Source organism: Chinchilla lanigera, unplaced genomic scaffold (genome assembly GCF_000276665.1).
Source record: "Chinchilla lanigera isolate Chin_1 unplaced genomic scaffold, ChiLan1.0 scaffold00080, whole genome shotgun sequence".
Classification (NCBI taxonomy): Eukaryota; Metazoa; Chordata; class Mammalia; order Rodentia; family Chinchillidae; genus Chinchilla; species Chinchilla lanigera.
The window spans coordinates 1,457,130-1,471,405 of NW_004955481.1; the positions used below are offsets into that span (position 1 = coordinate 1,457,130).

Genomic DNA, 14,276 nt, shown 5'->3' on the forward strand with positions numbered 1-14,276 from the left:
AAAGAAGGAAAGAAAATAAAGGGGTAAAGATGGGCAGAAGGCTTGAAAGGAAACCCAGTCTCCAGCACTGCCCACAAGCTTACCAACATAACAAGATGTCAGCAGGCGCAGCAGGTTCCGGGCCACGTGGCGAGAGGCCACTGTGGGGCCGAGCTTGGCCGACAGCCAGCGGACCATCTTGCAGGCTGTATCTGTGGGGCAGGAGCAGGCCCTGAGCTCGTCAGATAGCGGTGCTCAGCGCTCCTCCCAGGCCGCCCCTCTGCACCACACCCCACCTACCCAACTTTGGCTGCAGCTCTCTTGTAGAGCCAAGCCTAAGCCTGATGGCACCACCCTACCCTCTCCACTGGCAGAGGCAGAGGTGCCTGACCCTGGCCCACTGTCTACTAGTAGATCCTCTCCTCAGGCATGTGCTACAAGAAGATCACACTTTCAGTGAATCTTTCCAGGTCCCTAAATGAGGCGAGGTCTGGCTGGGCCCTGGGTACATCCCTCCCCCCCCCCCCCCGCCGGCCTCTTTCCTATACTGTCCGACCACAGCAGCTTTTCGTGCTTCTATGATGGAACCACGACAGCCTCAGCCTGGCATGCTCCTCCCACCTCCCACCCTCCCATTTCTGACTATTTCACACAACCTTTGAACCTCAATTGTCCCTCTACCTCCTCTCTCTCCAACCACGCTGGGCTTAAACTCAGAGCCCCGTGCATTCAAGGCAAGCACCCTACCACTGAGCTCCACCCTCAGCCCCATATCCCTACTTTCAAGGGAGGTTTCTCTGGCCCTTAAAACTGGATGTAAGCCCCATTTCCACTCAGTGACAGCACTGACATATTACACTCCATAAGACTGTCCCTCTTTGGCATCATCTCTGCTAGACGTGAACTCCACCAACACAGGTCACAATCACGCTGTGTGGACGTGGCTGGACCCGCTGCTTGGCAGAGCAAAGCTAAGGGAAGAGCAGGGGAGGGCCCTACCCATACCCCCCCAGATCTGAGGACTCACCAAGGAGGATCTTCTGCTCTTTCCCTTCCGACTCCTCTGTGAGGGGCTCCTCTTCCTCCTGTCTGTCTCCCCCGTTGCCACTGCCCACAACTGTCTCCATGGACAGCACCGTGTCGGACAGAGTGAGCTCGGATGCCCCAGTGACTTCCTCTTGCTCCCCTTCCTCATCTTCCAACACCACACAGCCTTCCTCCTCCTCTTCTTCCTCCTCGGAGCCCTCACTCTGCTTCAAATCCTGGCTGCTGTCACCTGACCTGAGGCTGTTCTTGTCCACAGGGGCACCTCCGTCATCTGCAGTCCGCTCCTCCCCCAGGGAGGCTTCGCTGGTGCTGCTTTTGTCACTCAGCCGGCCCAGGCTCACAGCCTCAGCCTCCTGGGGCTGTGGAGACTCAGCTACGTAGAGCCCAGCTTGGAAGTCCTCCGTCTCAGGGAGGTCGGCCTGGTCGTGGAAGCTAACACCAGATGTGTAGTCTGGGAGGTCCAGGCCCGAGGAGGCACCTGGCTCCTCTTCCATCTGCATCTCCTCCCCAAAGGCACAGGAGGTGGGCCCGGCACCTGGGAGCTCACTTTCCTCATCCTCAGTGGCTCCCACAAGGCCTTTGCTCTCCTCCTGTGAGGCCTCCATGCCAGCCAGCACCTGCAGGACATGAGGCAGCAGGTGGACCAGAAAGGCTTGCAAGCCCAGTCGCACCATTAGCTGGGCCACAAAGCAGTCAGTGTACAGGTAGAAGCGGCCATGCAGCCGGCAGGGGCTCTCGTAGGCACCAATGAGAGGCTTCAGGAGGTACTTATTGGCATTCTTGGGGCCCAGTGCCTTAGCAACAGGTTCGAATAGGTACCAGGCTGTGTACACGGCTGTGTGCTCCTCGGACATGAGTGACAGCACGAAGGGCAGCAGGATCTCCAGACCCTCGGGAGTGATGTCACTTAGCACTGCACCCAGCTGCTGCCACAGAGCAAACACCAGCTCCCGTCCCTGGGCTTCATCCTCCACGCGCCTCGCCTGGTACAGGAGGATGAACCTGTGCAGCGCCGGGAAGTAGGAAGGGAAGGGAACCACAGAGCTGAAGGGGCTGAGAAGCTGGGCTGGGCTGGGCGGGGGCAATCCCTGGGAGATAGGTTTGTACTCAAACAGTGGGTCCAGCTTGCCTCTCCTTGCCACCACGGAGCCTTCAGATCCACTCAGCTGCAGAAGTGTGTCCAGCATAGGCTGCAAAGACACAGGGATCTCCCTGGGGTGGCAGGTGCACAGCCCCCGAATGGCCTCGAAGCGTACCCACAAGGGGGCATCAGGCTGCAGCGTCCGGACTCTAGTGGCAAACACCATCTCAGCCAACAGGACACCCAGTGCCTGCATGTCCCTTTGGAAGAGGTCCTGCAGCTGCACAGGTGGCTGGACCTGAGGCTGCTCAGGTACCTCCAGCCGGCCCCCTAGTCCTTTGGCCAGGAAGTTGCCCATTTTCTCCAGCTCCTCCAGGGCCTGCAAGGGACTGAAACCCTCAGGAAGAAGGATCTTCCCCTCCTCACCCTCCCCAAGTTCTGCCCCAGTGGCTTTGTTCCTGCGGCCCGGTCGAGAGGCAGAAGCTGCTGAGAAAGACAGGAGACCACTGGGGGCTTGACTGGAGGAGGAGCCCAGCTGGTCACCTGCTTTCCCAGGCAGGGAGATGGAATCCAGAGCTTCTGTGGCCTGCTCTAAGTCATCTTCCCCTGCCATGGGCCTGTCTCTGGTCCAGCCAGCCTCACATGGAGTGGCCTCTAAAACCAATCTGCCTACACCATTTGTGAGGGGTTGTGGGAAATCCTCCCTGCCTGTGGTCTCCTGGATGGCCTGGACCAACAGCCGAGGGATGACTGGAGGTTCAGGGCCAAGGGCAGGCACCCCAGCCAGGCGCTGGGGATGCGGCTGATCGAAAAGCTGTACCACACCATAGCTGGTGAGGTAGGTGTGGGCGTCTACCAGGTGCAGACACACATTCTTCTCCTTCACAGCCTCCTTGCCCTGGAGCTTATAGCCAAAAGTGAGGTCAATCCAGTGGTGCAGGTCCTGGGATACCTCACGGCTCTCCAGCAGTGCCTGGTGGGCAGCCACAAACTCCTGGCTGGAGCTGCACCAGGCTGGCACGTCCAGGTCAGGCATGTCAGGGTGGATGGAGCAAAAGATAGAGGGGTCAGTATAGAACTCAGGGATGCACTCATCAGGTGTCCAGGCCTGCATCCGCTCCATGCTGGCGGGGTACTCATGGGGCTCCCACTGTGCTCGGACATGTCCACAGAGCACTGAGCGGGGTGTGCGTCGAGCCTTGTATACATAGTATGTGATGTCGGAGAGCACATCTGAGATGTGGTGAGGAACATGAGGTGGTTCCCCACTGCCCGCACCACCTGCTACAAATGCCTGCCGGGTCATCTCATAAGTGAAGTCCAGCTGCTTATCTCCCTTGTTGAGGCGGAACTTGGACTTGCGCAGGTCTCGGAAGCGCCCATGAGGCATTGTGAAGTCCACCACCCAGGGCAGCACTGGGTGGTAGTTGGGATCTCCCTGCCGCCTACCTGCCAACCTATTCAGCTGCATAAGGTAGTGGAAATTGCTGATTCTACCATGGACCCAGTCAAGCACAAGGCCCTTAAGCTCTTCCTTGCAGATGGGACACCCAGGTCTCCCTGCCTCCTCTTCAGACTGAGCGCCTGTTCTATCCGTCACTACAGGGGTCTCCTTGTTCTCATCCTTCATAGGCATCTCATAAGCACTCAGGTCCAGCCGTAGCTCACTGCAAAGCTTCTCATCAATAGCGATGTGATGTAAAGACAGAGCCCCGCAGGCCAGGCCCTGGCGGTGACAGGCATCCATGGCCCTCAGCACGCGGAAGAGAATGAAAAGCACCTTGGCTTGGCTATTGGTCAGCTTGGCAGGGCTGAAGGTGACTACATCATGCAGAGAAAACTGGACATAAGGGTGTACCACATACAACATTTCTGGTGACTCCAGCAGGGCCTCAGCCCGCAAAAGGCTGGGACAGGCCGGGGTGCTCCGAGAGGGACAGGGACCATCTCTGGCATATGATGGGCACTGGGTGGTCTCACCCAGTGGCAGGAAGGGGCAACCATAGACCCTCTGCAGAGCCTGTCTTACTGAGTCCAGGGCAGGGACTGCTGAGGGGGCAGGACTATGACTATAGGGCTGCCCATAAGTGCGGTATGCATGGCGCCACAGGTTGCGGTAATTCTGGCCAGCCACCTCTTGCATGAAGCGAGTGAGGGTCTCAGGGCTGGAGGACCCCTCCTCAACGGACAGGCCCCCGCCCAGTGGGTAGGTCAGTCTCCGTTTCCGCAGCCCATGCACCTCCACGCGCGTCCAGCCCGGGGGCAGCCTCTGTGCGGAGCGCTGCAACAGAGTCCTGACTTCCGCTTCGCCCAGGCCCTCTGCGCGGGGGCTGGGTCCCAGCCGGCGCTCTCGGAGGCTGGCCAGCCAGCGCGCGGGCACTAGGGCCACCACGTGGGTGCCCGCCGGGGCCGGGGCCAGCTGCCGGGCATCGATGTTTAGGTCCCTCTCCACGCACTTGAGCAGCTCCTCCATGTCTGGGCTAGGGGGTGGCGACCAGCCCTCGGCCCGGGTGGGAAGAGCGACTTCCCGCGCCCTGCTCCCCTGGGCCATCTCCTCCTGGCCGCCTGGGGGCAGCGCGGGGCTAAGCCTGGCCACGGCCCTCTTCGAGCTGGCTTCCGGGGTGCCAGGCCGGGAGGGTTGAGATGGGCGAGGGCCAGAGACTGGGGCGCAGATGGCTGGGGTAAACCGGCGACAGAGGAGGAGAGGACGGGGCGGGGGAGCTCTTACCCCTCCACAGGGTCCTGCGGGCTCCGGTCGCGGCGCAGCCGGGGCTGCCGGGCGCCAGCCCTGGGTTCCATCGTGACGGGTCAGCTGACGCGGGTCATGTGATCCCCCCGGCACGGAAACAACTGCACGTGGCTCAGAAGGGTGGGAGAGAACCCGCCTCCTGTGCGCGCCAGCCCCTGCCGGCCTAGGCACCCTCTCTCCTGCCCTTCTGCCCAGGCGCAGTCCTGGCTTTGCTTCCTGCTGGGCCTTCCAACGCAATCCACTCCCGCGGTTGGCAGGAGAGGGCCATCCCGACCTGGCCACGGGACTGCCCTCCCGCTTTCTCCTGCGCGTAGATCCAGGAGGCTGTTCTTAGACATGCCAGCCCTTATGCCAAGTGTAAGCGCAGAAATGGGATTTGGGGCATCAAGCCCCCTCAGAGCCTCCATGCTGCCCTTCAAACCAAGGAGCTTTTAAGTTTTCCGAAGCACAGTAACATTCTCCTTGGCCCTAACAACACCACCCTAGGAAGTAGAGAACGGAGTTACTATTATATTTTACAAGGCTGCAACAAGAGATACCCAAGAGGCTGGGGTAGGGGGAGTAGACAGTAGAATCTGGTGTCTAGACTTGTTTCAGGCGTGGGACCTTCCTTCCTGACAGCCCACTGGTGGCTTTTTTTGTTTTTTCTTTTTTTCTTTTTCCTGTTTTAATTCTGAGAGATCTAGGGAGAGAAGTGGCTCAGGCCCAGAGACCCAGATTCTTGGGAGGAAGTGTTCCCCCAATAATTCCTGTTAAAGATCTGCCTCAAGGTGCCACAGAGCAAACGCTACTGTGGCAGTGAGTAGGGCACAGGAGAGGGGACAGAAGTGCATGACTCCTTTGAGGGAGTCTTGAGGGCGCCGTGGTCTGCGGTGTGCTGGCTCTGTGTAGTTGTTGTTGGAGTCTTATAAGAGTTTGGGGTAGAGCTGGAGGCCCCTTAAAGGTACTTGAAAGAGATGGCCTGATAAGTAACTGAGAAGACAGGAATGGTTCGGCCATGACAGGTTCCATCCACTTCCTCCTTGGGGATAGCTGGAGCCCCTGACGTCCTTGGTCCCACGACTGTAGGCAGTAATTACTTAAAATCACCATTTATGGAGCATTTACCAGAAGCCAGTCCCCTGCTAAGCACTTTTTGTTTAATCATCACCACTACCCCTTTAAAAAGCTATTTTTATACCCATTTTAGGATGAAGCAACATTTGCAAACTTGCTCAAGGTCACATAAGGAGCTAAGAAAAAGTTGAAAGCTGGGAATGGTGGCACAGGCCTGTAATCCCAGCACTCGGGAGGCTAAGGCAGGAGGATCGCTCCAAGTCTGAGGCCACCTGGGCCAGCCTGAGACCCTGTCTCAAAACACACACACACACACACACAAGAAAAAGTTGAGCCAGGATTCAAACTCAGGCCTATCTCATTCTTTATTATTATTATTACTACTACTATTATTATTATTATTTGTCTTTTTGAGACAGGGTCTCGCTATGCAGTTCAGGCTGGCCTTGTGCTCACTTTGTAGCCCAGGCTGGCCTTGAACTTGCAGCAATCCTTCTGCCTCAACCTCCCAAGTGCTAGAATTACAAGCATGCACCACCACCTATCTGAGCCTGGTAGGCTCAGGCCTATCTCATTCTAAAACCTGTGTCCTTTGTACTTTTTAACTGCTCACTATTATTTTTTTTTTTTTTTTACCAACGTAATGAAATGTCCTTGACAATTCCTCATCCCCAACTTTAATATGAGTACCAGAATGTCAGTGTTTGTCTGTCTGGTTTTTTAATTTTTAATTTTTTTAATTTTAATTTTTAAGTTTTAAATTTTAATTTTTAATTTTGTCTGCCTTAAACTCACTGGTGTGTAGCCCAAAAATGTGATCTCCAGGAAGAAGCTTTGAGATCTTTTTGTTCAAGTCCAGTACCAACCATACCAACAGAGGCTACAGAGAATTTGCAGGCTGTAATACCCTTAATGATGAAATAATATGTAACATGATTTAAATTTGTGGCATATGTATATATACACATTCAATATAATTTTTTTTTCTTTGTGTGTGTGTGTGGGGGTCTTTTTGAGACAGGGTCTCACTATGCAGTTCAGGCTGGCCTTGAGTTCACTTTGTAGCCCAGGCTGGTCTCGAGCTCACAACGATCCTCCTGCCTCAACCTCCCGAGTTCTGGGATTACAAGCGTGCGCCACCACGCCCAGCTCAAAATAATACTTGAATAAATGTGTTATCAGAAGATAAGAAAATTTGTGGGTTTGTTTTTGTTTTTTGAGACAGGGTCTCCACTTGTGGTTCAGGCTGGCCTCAATCTTGCAGTGATCCTCCTGCATCAGTCTCCCAAGTTTTGGGATGGGATTACAGATGCAAGCTATCATGCCTGGTTTAATTTTTAAATTTAAATTTAATTAACTATTAATTTGTGGTGCTGGGAATCAAACCTGTTGGCCTTCTTCATGTACTCTTTTGACTGCTGGGCTTAATACCCTTAATCTCTTTAAATTTTTTTCTTGGTGCTGGGGATGGAACCCAGGAGAAGATCTGCTTTGACAGTCAGGAGGTAGTGCCCTAGTCTCAGTACAAATAAAACTAGATTTACCTAGGTCTTTTTTTTCTGCAAATCTGTGTGTGTGCTGCCCCCTGGTGTTGGCTTTATGCTGTAAGTACTAGTGACCTTGAGGGTACCTAATCTTGCTTCTTGCAGTGCTCCTTTCTCTGCCTAGAATTCAGATGTCCTTGCAATCAATGCCAGGCCCTAGAGCATTAAGATTCCTGGGCATCACAACTTCCATGATCTGAGAAGTGGTTTTGTCTATATTTTTGCAATGCTGGAGATCAAACCCAGGACCTCATGCATGCTAAGCAAGTACTCCACCGCTGAACTATATTCTCAGCACGGAGAGAAGTCATTTCCAAACGTTAGGTTGTACTTCTGATTCAGCAGTCTGGTAGAGAACCAGGATATAGATTGACTGATTGTGATACTAGGGACAGAATGCAGGCCTTCATGCATACTGGGCAAGTGCTATACCGCTGAACTATATCCCCAGCTGTTATGACTTGTATCTAAATGTGTTCCCGAAGTCTCATCTGGTCATACATAGGTGGGGCTTTTCAGAGGTGGTTGTATCTAGGGTATGTGATGCTGGGATCAAGAATATGGTGCTGGGATTGGTTCACAGTGAGATGCTAGGATTAAGGGTGTGAGTGCTACCAGCCCTAAGGGAGAGTAACCTGGATAAAATATAAGACACAGAAAGAGCTGCTATTGTTGTTTGTTGCTGCTTGCTGCTTACTTGCTACCTGCTGCCGGCTGCTGTGTGATGCCCCTCTGCCACATCACCCTGCCTTGGAGCCAGGCAACTATGAACTGAAATCTCTACAAACTGTAAGCTACAGTAAGCCTTTCTTCCTTTAACTTTGGGTGTTGGGTATTTTGTCTCAGAAATTAGAAAAGTAAGACACCAGCCAGGAAATGAATTTTTAAAAAGCACCACAGGTAATTCTGATACAGCAATATTTGGAACACATCTTGAAAAATATGCTGTGGGGGTGGGTTACAGATCAGTGATTAGAATGCTAAACATGCACAAGGCCACAGGTTCAATCTCCAGAAATAATAATAATAATAATAATAATAATAATACTCTATAATGTTTCTACTTGCAAATTGCACTCTCCTTCACTGCAGAAGTCCTACCCCTGAGCCCTATTCAAGCATCCTTGGGCTCTGGGGAATCTGAGACAAAATTAGTCACCTTTCTTTGCCAACCCCATTATTGGGTTTCTAAGAGGTTACATCTTGGATGGTCAGAGAGGGTTATATCTTGGATGGTCAGCCCCAGCAGTTAGCCCATGCTGAGCAAGGTCAACTCTTGCTGATCTGATAGGGAAAACAGCGAAGGAAGCTAACATTTAGGGCACTAACTATGGGCCAGTGTGCTAGGTACTGTGCTTAGTATTTTCAATCTCTCTCTTTTGTTTGTGTGTGGGGTTGTTTGTTTGTTTTGGGTTTGTTTTTTGTTTTGGTGGTACTGGGCATTGAACCTATGGACTCTCCACCACTGGGGTACATTCCCAGCCTTTTTTTATTTTATTATTTTGAGACAGGGTCTCACTAAGTTGTTGGGTTTTTTTTCCGGTACCAGGACTCAAACTCACGACTTCATGCTTGCCAGGCAGGCGCTGTGCCACTGAGCTAAATCCCCAGCCCAGATCTCACTAAGTTGTGACCCTCACACCTCACCTTTCCAAGTAGCTGGGATAGCAGATATGTGTCACTGTGCCTAGCTTCAAACACACTTTTAAAATTCCTACAACAAACCATGACTATTCCTTCTCCACCGCTATTCTGTAGATGAGGAAATTATCTTCCATATGCTAGTAAGGAGCTAGAATTTGAATTCAAGCTTGCCTAACTCAGGGCTTTTCAACTGGGGTTGATTTTGGCTCCTAGAGGACATTTGGTAGTGTCTGGATCCACTTTGGGTTGTCACAACTGAAAGTTGTCACTAATATCTGGGGTAGAGACCAGGGATGATATTAAACTTCCTGTTGTGCGTAGCCCCCAATGCACATACCAAGAAACTATCTGACTCAAAATGTCAACAGTGCTGAGGTTGAGAAATCCCAGAGTCATAGCCTTCGCTTTTGACCTGGAGGGGGTGGGAAAAGGTTAGGGAGCAGAACAGCATGTAAAGGGGCCACCCCAAGGGCCCTCAGTAGGAAGGGGATGGAGCTGCTCAGTTAAGGATAACAGAGAATGGGGCAGCTGGTGAGATTTCTCTTTCTTCCAAGCTTGGCCAAGGCCCTGCTCAGTTTCTCCCAGCCTTGCCAAGTCAGTCCTGGGACTTCACACTAAGCTTGGCCCGGAGTGACCCTGACGCCCAGCACAGGGTTAGGGCAAAATACTTACTTGGGTCTTTCTGTGGGTCTTCCTAGCCAAAATGTGTTGCACATGCAGTCTCGTGGCACCTCCACATCAACACCCTTGCTGTGGGGAGTGGGCAGGAGCAGAGGATACCACTGAAAGTAAAAGAATGGAGCAGCCAGGGAACCAGGTGGCACCCAAGCAGTTAGAAGGGGAGTGAACGCTGGAAGCCAGGAGTCCCCTCAGGAGGTCCCTGCCTGGAACAGAATAGTGGGCAGTTGGCCTGGGAAGCAGGGTTCTGACCCCGTGGCTTGCTTTCCACAGCTTTTTCTTTCCCCTGGGTCTGGGCCTCAGTATCCCCACGCCGTCCCCAGTAGCCTGCTGGAGCACCCACACATCCAGCCAGCATTCAGGGATTCCCATAGTGGCCTCCCCGCCAGACCATGAGGGCGGGTCTGAGCCCACTGTGCTGACAGGAAATATCTCTCATTCCAAGCTCAGAACCTGAAGAAATAACTCAGAAGGGGGGGAGGGTGCTGGAGTGATGGGGAAAAGATCACACAACTATGTACCCCATATTTGGGGCTCCATTTCCTTCCTTTCCTCACTACCCACGGTGGGTGGATAAGGGGACTAGGAGGAGGATGTGGTAACAGCTGATTTGTCCCCTGAGGTCACACTTTCCAACAATCAGCTGTTACTGGGGCGGGAAGCAGGAAGTCTCCTTAAAGGCACAATGTTCTGAACACAGACTCGGAACTCCGGGGTTGCGAGGAACCATGGCAATCACCCGCTGGAATCTGTACTTAACACAGAAGCAACTATCCCATCAAGCTCATCTCTGGGATTCAGTTACCCTCACCCTCAACATGCAGCTTATGGAAAAAACATGGATTCCTATCCGCGTTTTCCTCTTTGGTGATGGTGGTGGCGTGGGCAAGTGATGGAGCGGACTGGGTCTCAGGCTTGCCCCTTTAAATAAGCAATTCAGCAGCTTTTGCCAAGTCATTGGGTTCATTTCAGTTTTTGCCCATCCCCCGCCCTCTAGATTCTGATTGGTCCCTGGGGAAGGAACAGCTTCCTCATTGGTCTCCACCTTGGAAATCTCTTCCCTAAGTAGGCCTGAGTCAGTGAAGAGCTTCGGAGGGCGGGACAGAATGGGGACTAATCAAAAATTGGAGTTTTTGGCCAGTGACACTTAGGCACGGCCTTTCCCCTAATTTCTTTCTTTTTTTTTTTTTTTTTCTTTCTCATCCCCTAATTTCTGACCAGAAGCCTTCCCAGGAAGAAGCTCTTTGAGAGATTCTGGGGCTGTTCCGCGACCGAGACAAGACATTTACAAGAAAAGGCTCCTCTGGTTAGAAAGGGCTCCCAGGAGGGGTGGACTAGATATCTCCAGCTGGGGCTGGCGAGGTAAGCAATCCTCTCTCCTCCAAAAGCCCTCGAGAGTTCTACGAAAGAGTCTCTGCTGCCCCGGAGACTGATTTACTTCTTCAGCTCTGCGCACTCCTGCTGCTTCGCCTGCTCCACCTTTCTTTAGAGAGCTATAACCTCCTGCAGAGGGCAGCGAATCATTCTTGGGGATGTTTAAAAAGAAGCACTCACGGCTCTGAAAAGGAAGGGCTGTAACCCTTTAAGGACTTCCCTGCCCTGGATTCAGCGATCAGTTTAAAAATGCCAACTCACAGAGCGCGTTGCATTCTGGGAATGAGAATGTCAAGTCGAGAACTACCTATACCAGTATGCACTGCAAACACACACTCCTTCACTTCCTTCTGCTCCTTCGACTCTGTTTGACGTAGCGCTCTTCTAACCAAGTCCCGTAGGCGAGGGCTGAGCCACGCCTTTTCATCTATTGGCTAGCTCTCGAGGTGGTGGGCGTGGCTTAGTGCAGCTCCGCTAGGCAAAGGGGTGGCCTCCTTGCCAATCGAGCCAAGATGACTGGGGAGGCGGGACCAGGGAGAAGTGCGGGCGCCCCCGAGTGGGTGTGGTCACGTTGCCCAGCAGTGGGCGGTGATTGGCCCTGGGCGGTGAGATCGCGGTTTGTGCGTCACGACGCCGCCAGCTGATCGGAGACTGGAGCCGGTGTGTGCTGGGCGCTGGAAAGAGACAGCTACGCCGGCCGTGGGGAGCGGACGCAGTGATTTGCTCCCCTTCCTCAGCAGCCCCCACACCCAGCACCAGGTGGGTGTGATCAGGGGACCCGGGCACACTGAGGGGAACGGAACGGGGTAATGGTGGAAAGTAGGGTCCTGGCGGCCACACCCTGCCCTTCCGGGGGAGGGGAGAGGGGGTGGCGGGGCAGGGACACTCCCGGGGAGAGGGGCCTGCCCTGGCCGTAGTTGTGTATCTGGAGGTTTAAAGGAAAAGTCCGAGACTTTTGGCGGAAGGTCTGACAGAGTAGTTGAGAGGAATCTGAGGGGCTGGAGGGTCAGGGGCGGCCAACCCTGGCGCTCCCTGGTCCGGGGATACGGCAGCCCACTGTCTAGGTTGGAGACGATCTGGACGAGCAAGTAGCGGGGGTGAAAGCGGGGAGGTGCTTTCCTCCACCGGCGCTCACTGGGTCAGGGCCAGTTCAGTTCCCTGGCAGGGAAGGGGTCGCTGGGCGGGCCGGCCCCTCCTCTTGTTCCCTTCGGGGATGTTATGTAAGGGGGGAGGGGAAGGGAGTAGGGGGCGGCCGTGCGGGGGCCTTATGCAACCCAAAGGTTAGGGTTTCACCACGGTCGGGCGGGGGGGGGGAGGAAACAGACAGGAGGAGGGCCTGGAAACTCTTACCCCCCCAGCCTAACTGGGCGACTTGGGCGGAGAGAAGGTCACCTTTGCACCTCCCCTCAGCTTGTCCGGTCCTGAGGCCCCTGGCCCAGGCCAGGCCCCAACCGCCTGGGAAGCCGGCTGCTTGGGTGGGGCGCTGGGTTAGTCATCGCTGGGCTCCCTCTCTCCCCACCTCCCGGCCAACTCTTGGCCCCTCCCCATGGCCTCTGCTAGGCTATCGCCCCCACCTCCCTCTGGCCCTAGTTCCAGCCTTCAACTCATCTGGCCTGTCATCTTGGCTGTCATACTGGGCTAGAAGCTGTCAGGGTGCCAGAGGGTTGATGGAGCAGCTGGTCAGAGGGTCAGTGCCCTGGGCCCACCCCGCCCTGCAGCCAAGGGCACCTGCTTGGCACAAACTCTCAGCAGCCGCTGAATCCTGTGGACTGAACGGAGTCATCTCAGACAGAGGGGAGTTGGACAGAGTTGCACCTTCACATAGGAAAGGGAAGAGATAGACGCTACAAAGTTCATGCTTCCCAAAAGGCTTTCAGAAAGGGTTGAAAACCCCTACCCCCACCCTAATCTTTCTACTCTCTATATAAAAAATTTCAAGGCAAAATCGCCTTGGACCCCTCAGATCTAGCGCGGGCCGCGTCTTTGGTCAGAGCGTCATGGTAAACCCGCCCTCCCCAGCTCCGAGCCCTCAAGCCTGCCACACCCCCAGCCCCCTCCCCGGGCCTTGCTGCAGGGCCCGGCTTTTCCTGCTGATTCATGCGTTGGAACTGTGGGGGCGGGGCTTGGAACTTGGAACAAAGTTCAGACATGGAGGGGCCGGCAGACAGCCTGGAATTCATACCAGATGTACCCGGAATGTGCAAGCGGAATGCCTGGCATCTGAGAGTCCTGAGGAAGCTGTCCAGCCACCCTGCCTGTACCTCCCTCCCCTCCAGCCTTGGGCTTGCTGTCCTCTCCCTCAGAGTCCCGAATCTCTGCTGAACTTCCAAACTCTCAGCCACCTCCCTTCCACACTGTTCCCCAATTTAGCCCCCCACTCCATTCTTTTTCCATCTGAATTTCCTGGGAACAAGTGAGTTGGGCTGATCACTAAACTCAGTTTGAACCTGAGGTCCAACTTCTCACCTAATAGTGAGTTATGGATGGGAAGTGTCCAGGATCTTAGGCCCTGCCCTCCCCAAATGCTGAAGCATCTAGTGGGTTGCTCAGGGTTTCTGTAGTTTCCGTATGTAAAGAGGGATAAGGGGAAGTTTAGAGCTGCCTTGTACTTCTCACTGAGCTCATGCAGTTCCAAGGCTAAGCCAAGAATGCCTCATTAGAAGGATGAAAGTCTAACAAAGCTTTGACAGCCCTGTTCAGGCCTTTCCCATTTTTTTCCCCCTCTTCCTTTTAGGATCCTGTGCCTTCCACATCCTCACCTGGCTGAGCCGCAGTAGTTCTTCAGTGGCAAGCTTTATGTCCTGACCCAGCTAAAGCTGCCAGTTGAAGAACTGTTGCCCTCTGCCCCTGGCTTCGAGGAGGAAGAGAAGGAGGAGCTGCTTTCTCTATCATCTGGAAGGTGACAGCACTGGGGCTGGGAAGGGCTGAAGGCAGAGGTGATGAGGGCTTTTGGGAAAGGGACCTCAGCTCACTTAAAGAACCTTCGCCCTGAACGGTCCAGCAAGAGAGCAGTGTTAGACTAGAGACACTGGCTGAATTGGGGAGAAGGTAGCTCAGACTATCCAAGGTTAGTTGGTCTTTGTAAAGAGAAGGAAAGTCTGCCTGCCCCTTTATCTAAATTTCC

General features: G+C 53.9%; 1 protein-coding gene across 3 annotated transcripts in view; it reads right to left on the reverse strand.

Moving 5' to 3' along the window:
- The window catches only part of Wdr81 (WD repeat domain 81), a 12,438-nt gene extending 7,003 nt beyond the window's left edge, over nucleotides 1-5,435 (reverse strand). Inside the window, exons 1-2 of one of the 3 annotated variants that reach the window (XM_005402608.2) lie at nucleotides 1,007-5,426; nucleotides 84-191 (exon numbers count right to left, since the gene is read on the reverse strand). In XM_005402608.2, the coding sequence (XP_005402665.1) occupies nucleotides 84-191; nucleotides 1,007-4,658 (3,760 nt within the window). In that variant the 5' untranslated portion in view covers nucleotides 4,659-5,426. Of the gene's footprint in view, nucleotides 1-83; nucleotides 192-1,006 lie in introns of all 3 variants that reach the window. The other 2 variants (XM_013503510.1, XM_013503511.1) reach the window with 2 other exon arrangements.
- Nucleotides 5,436-14,276: the final 8,841 nt, after the last annotated feature.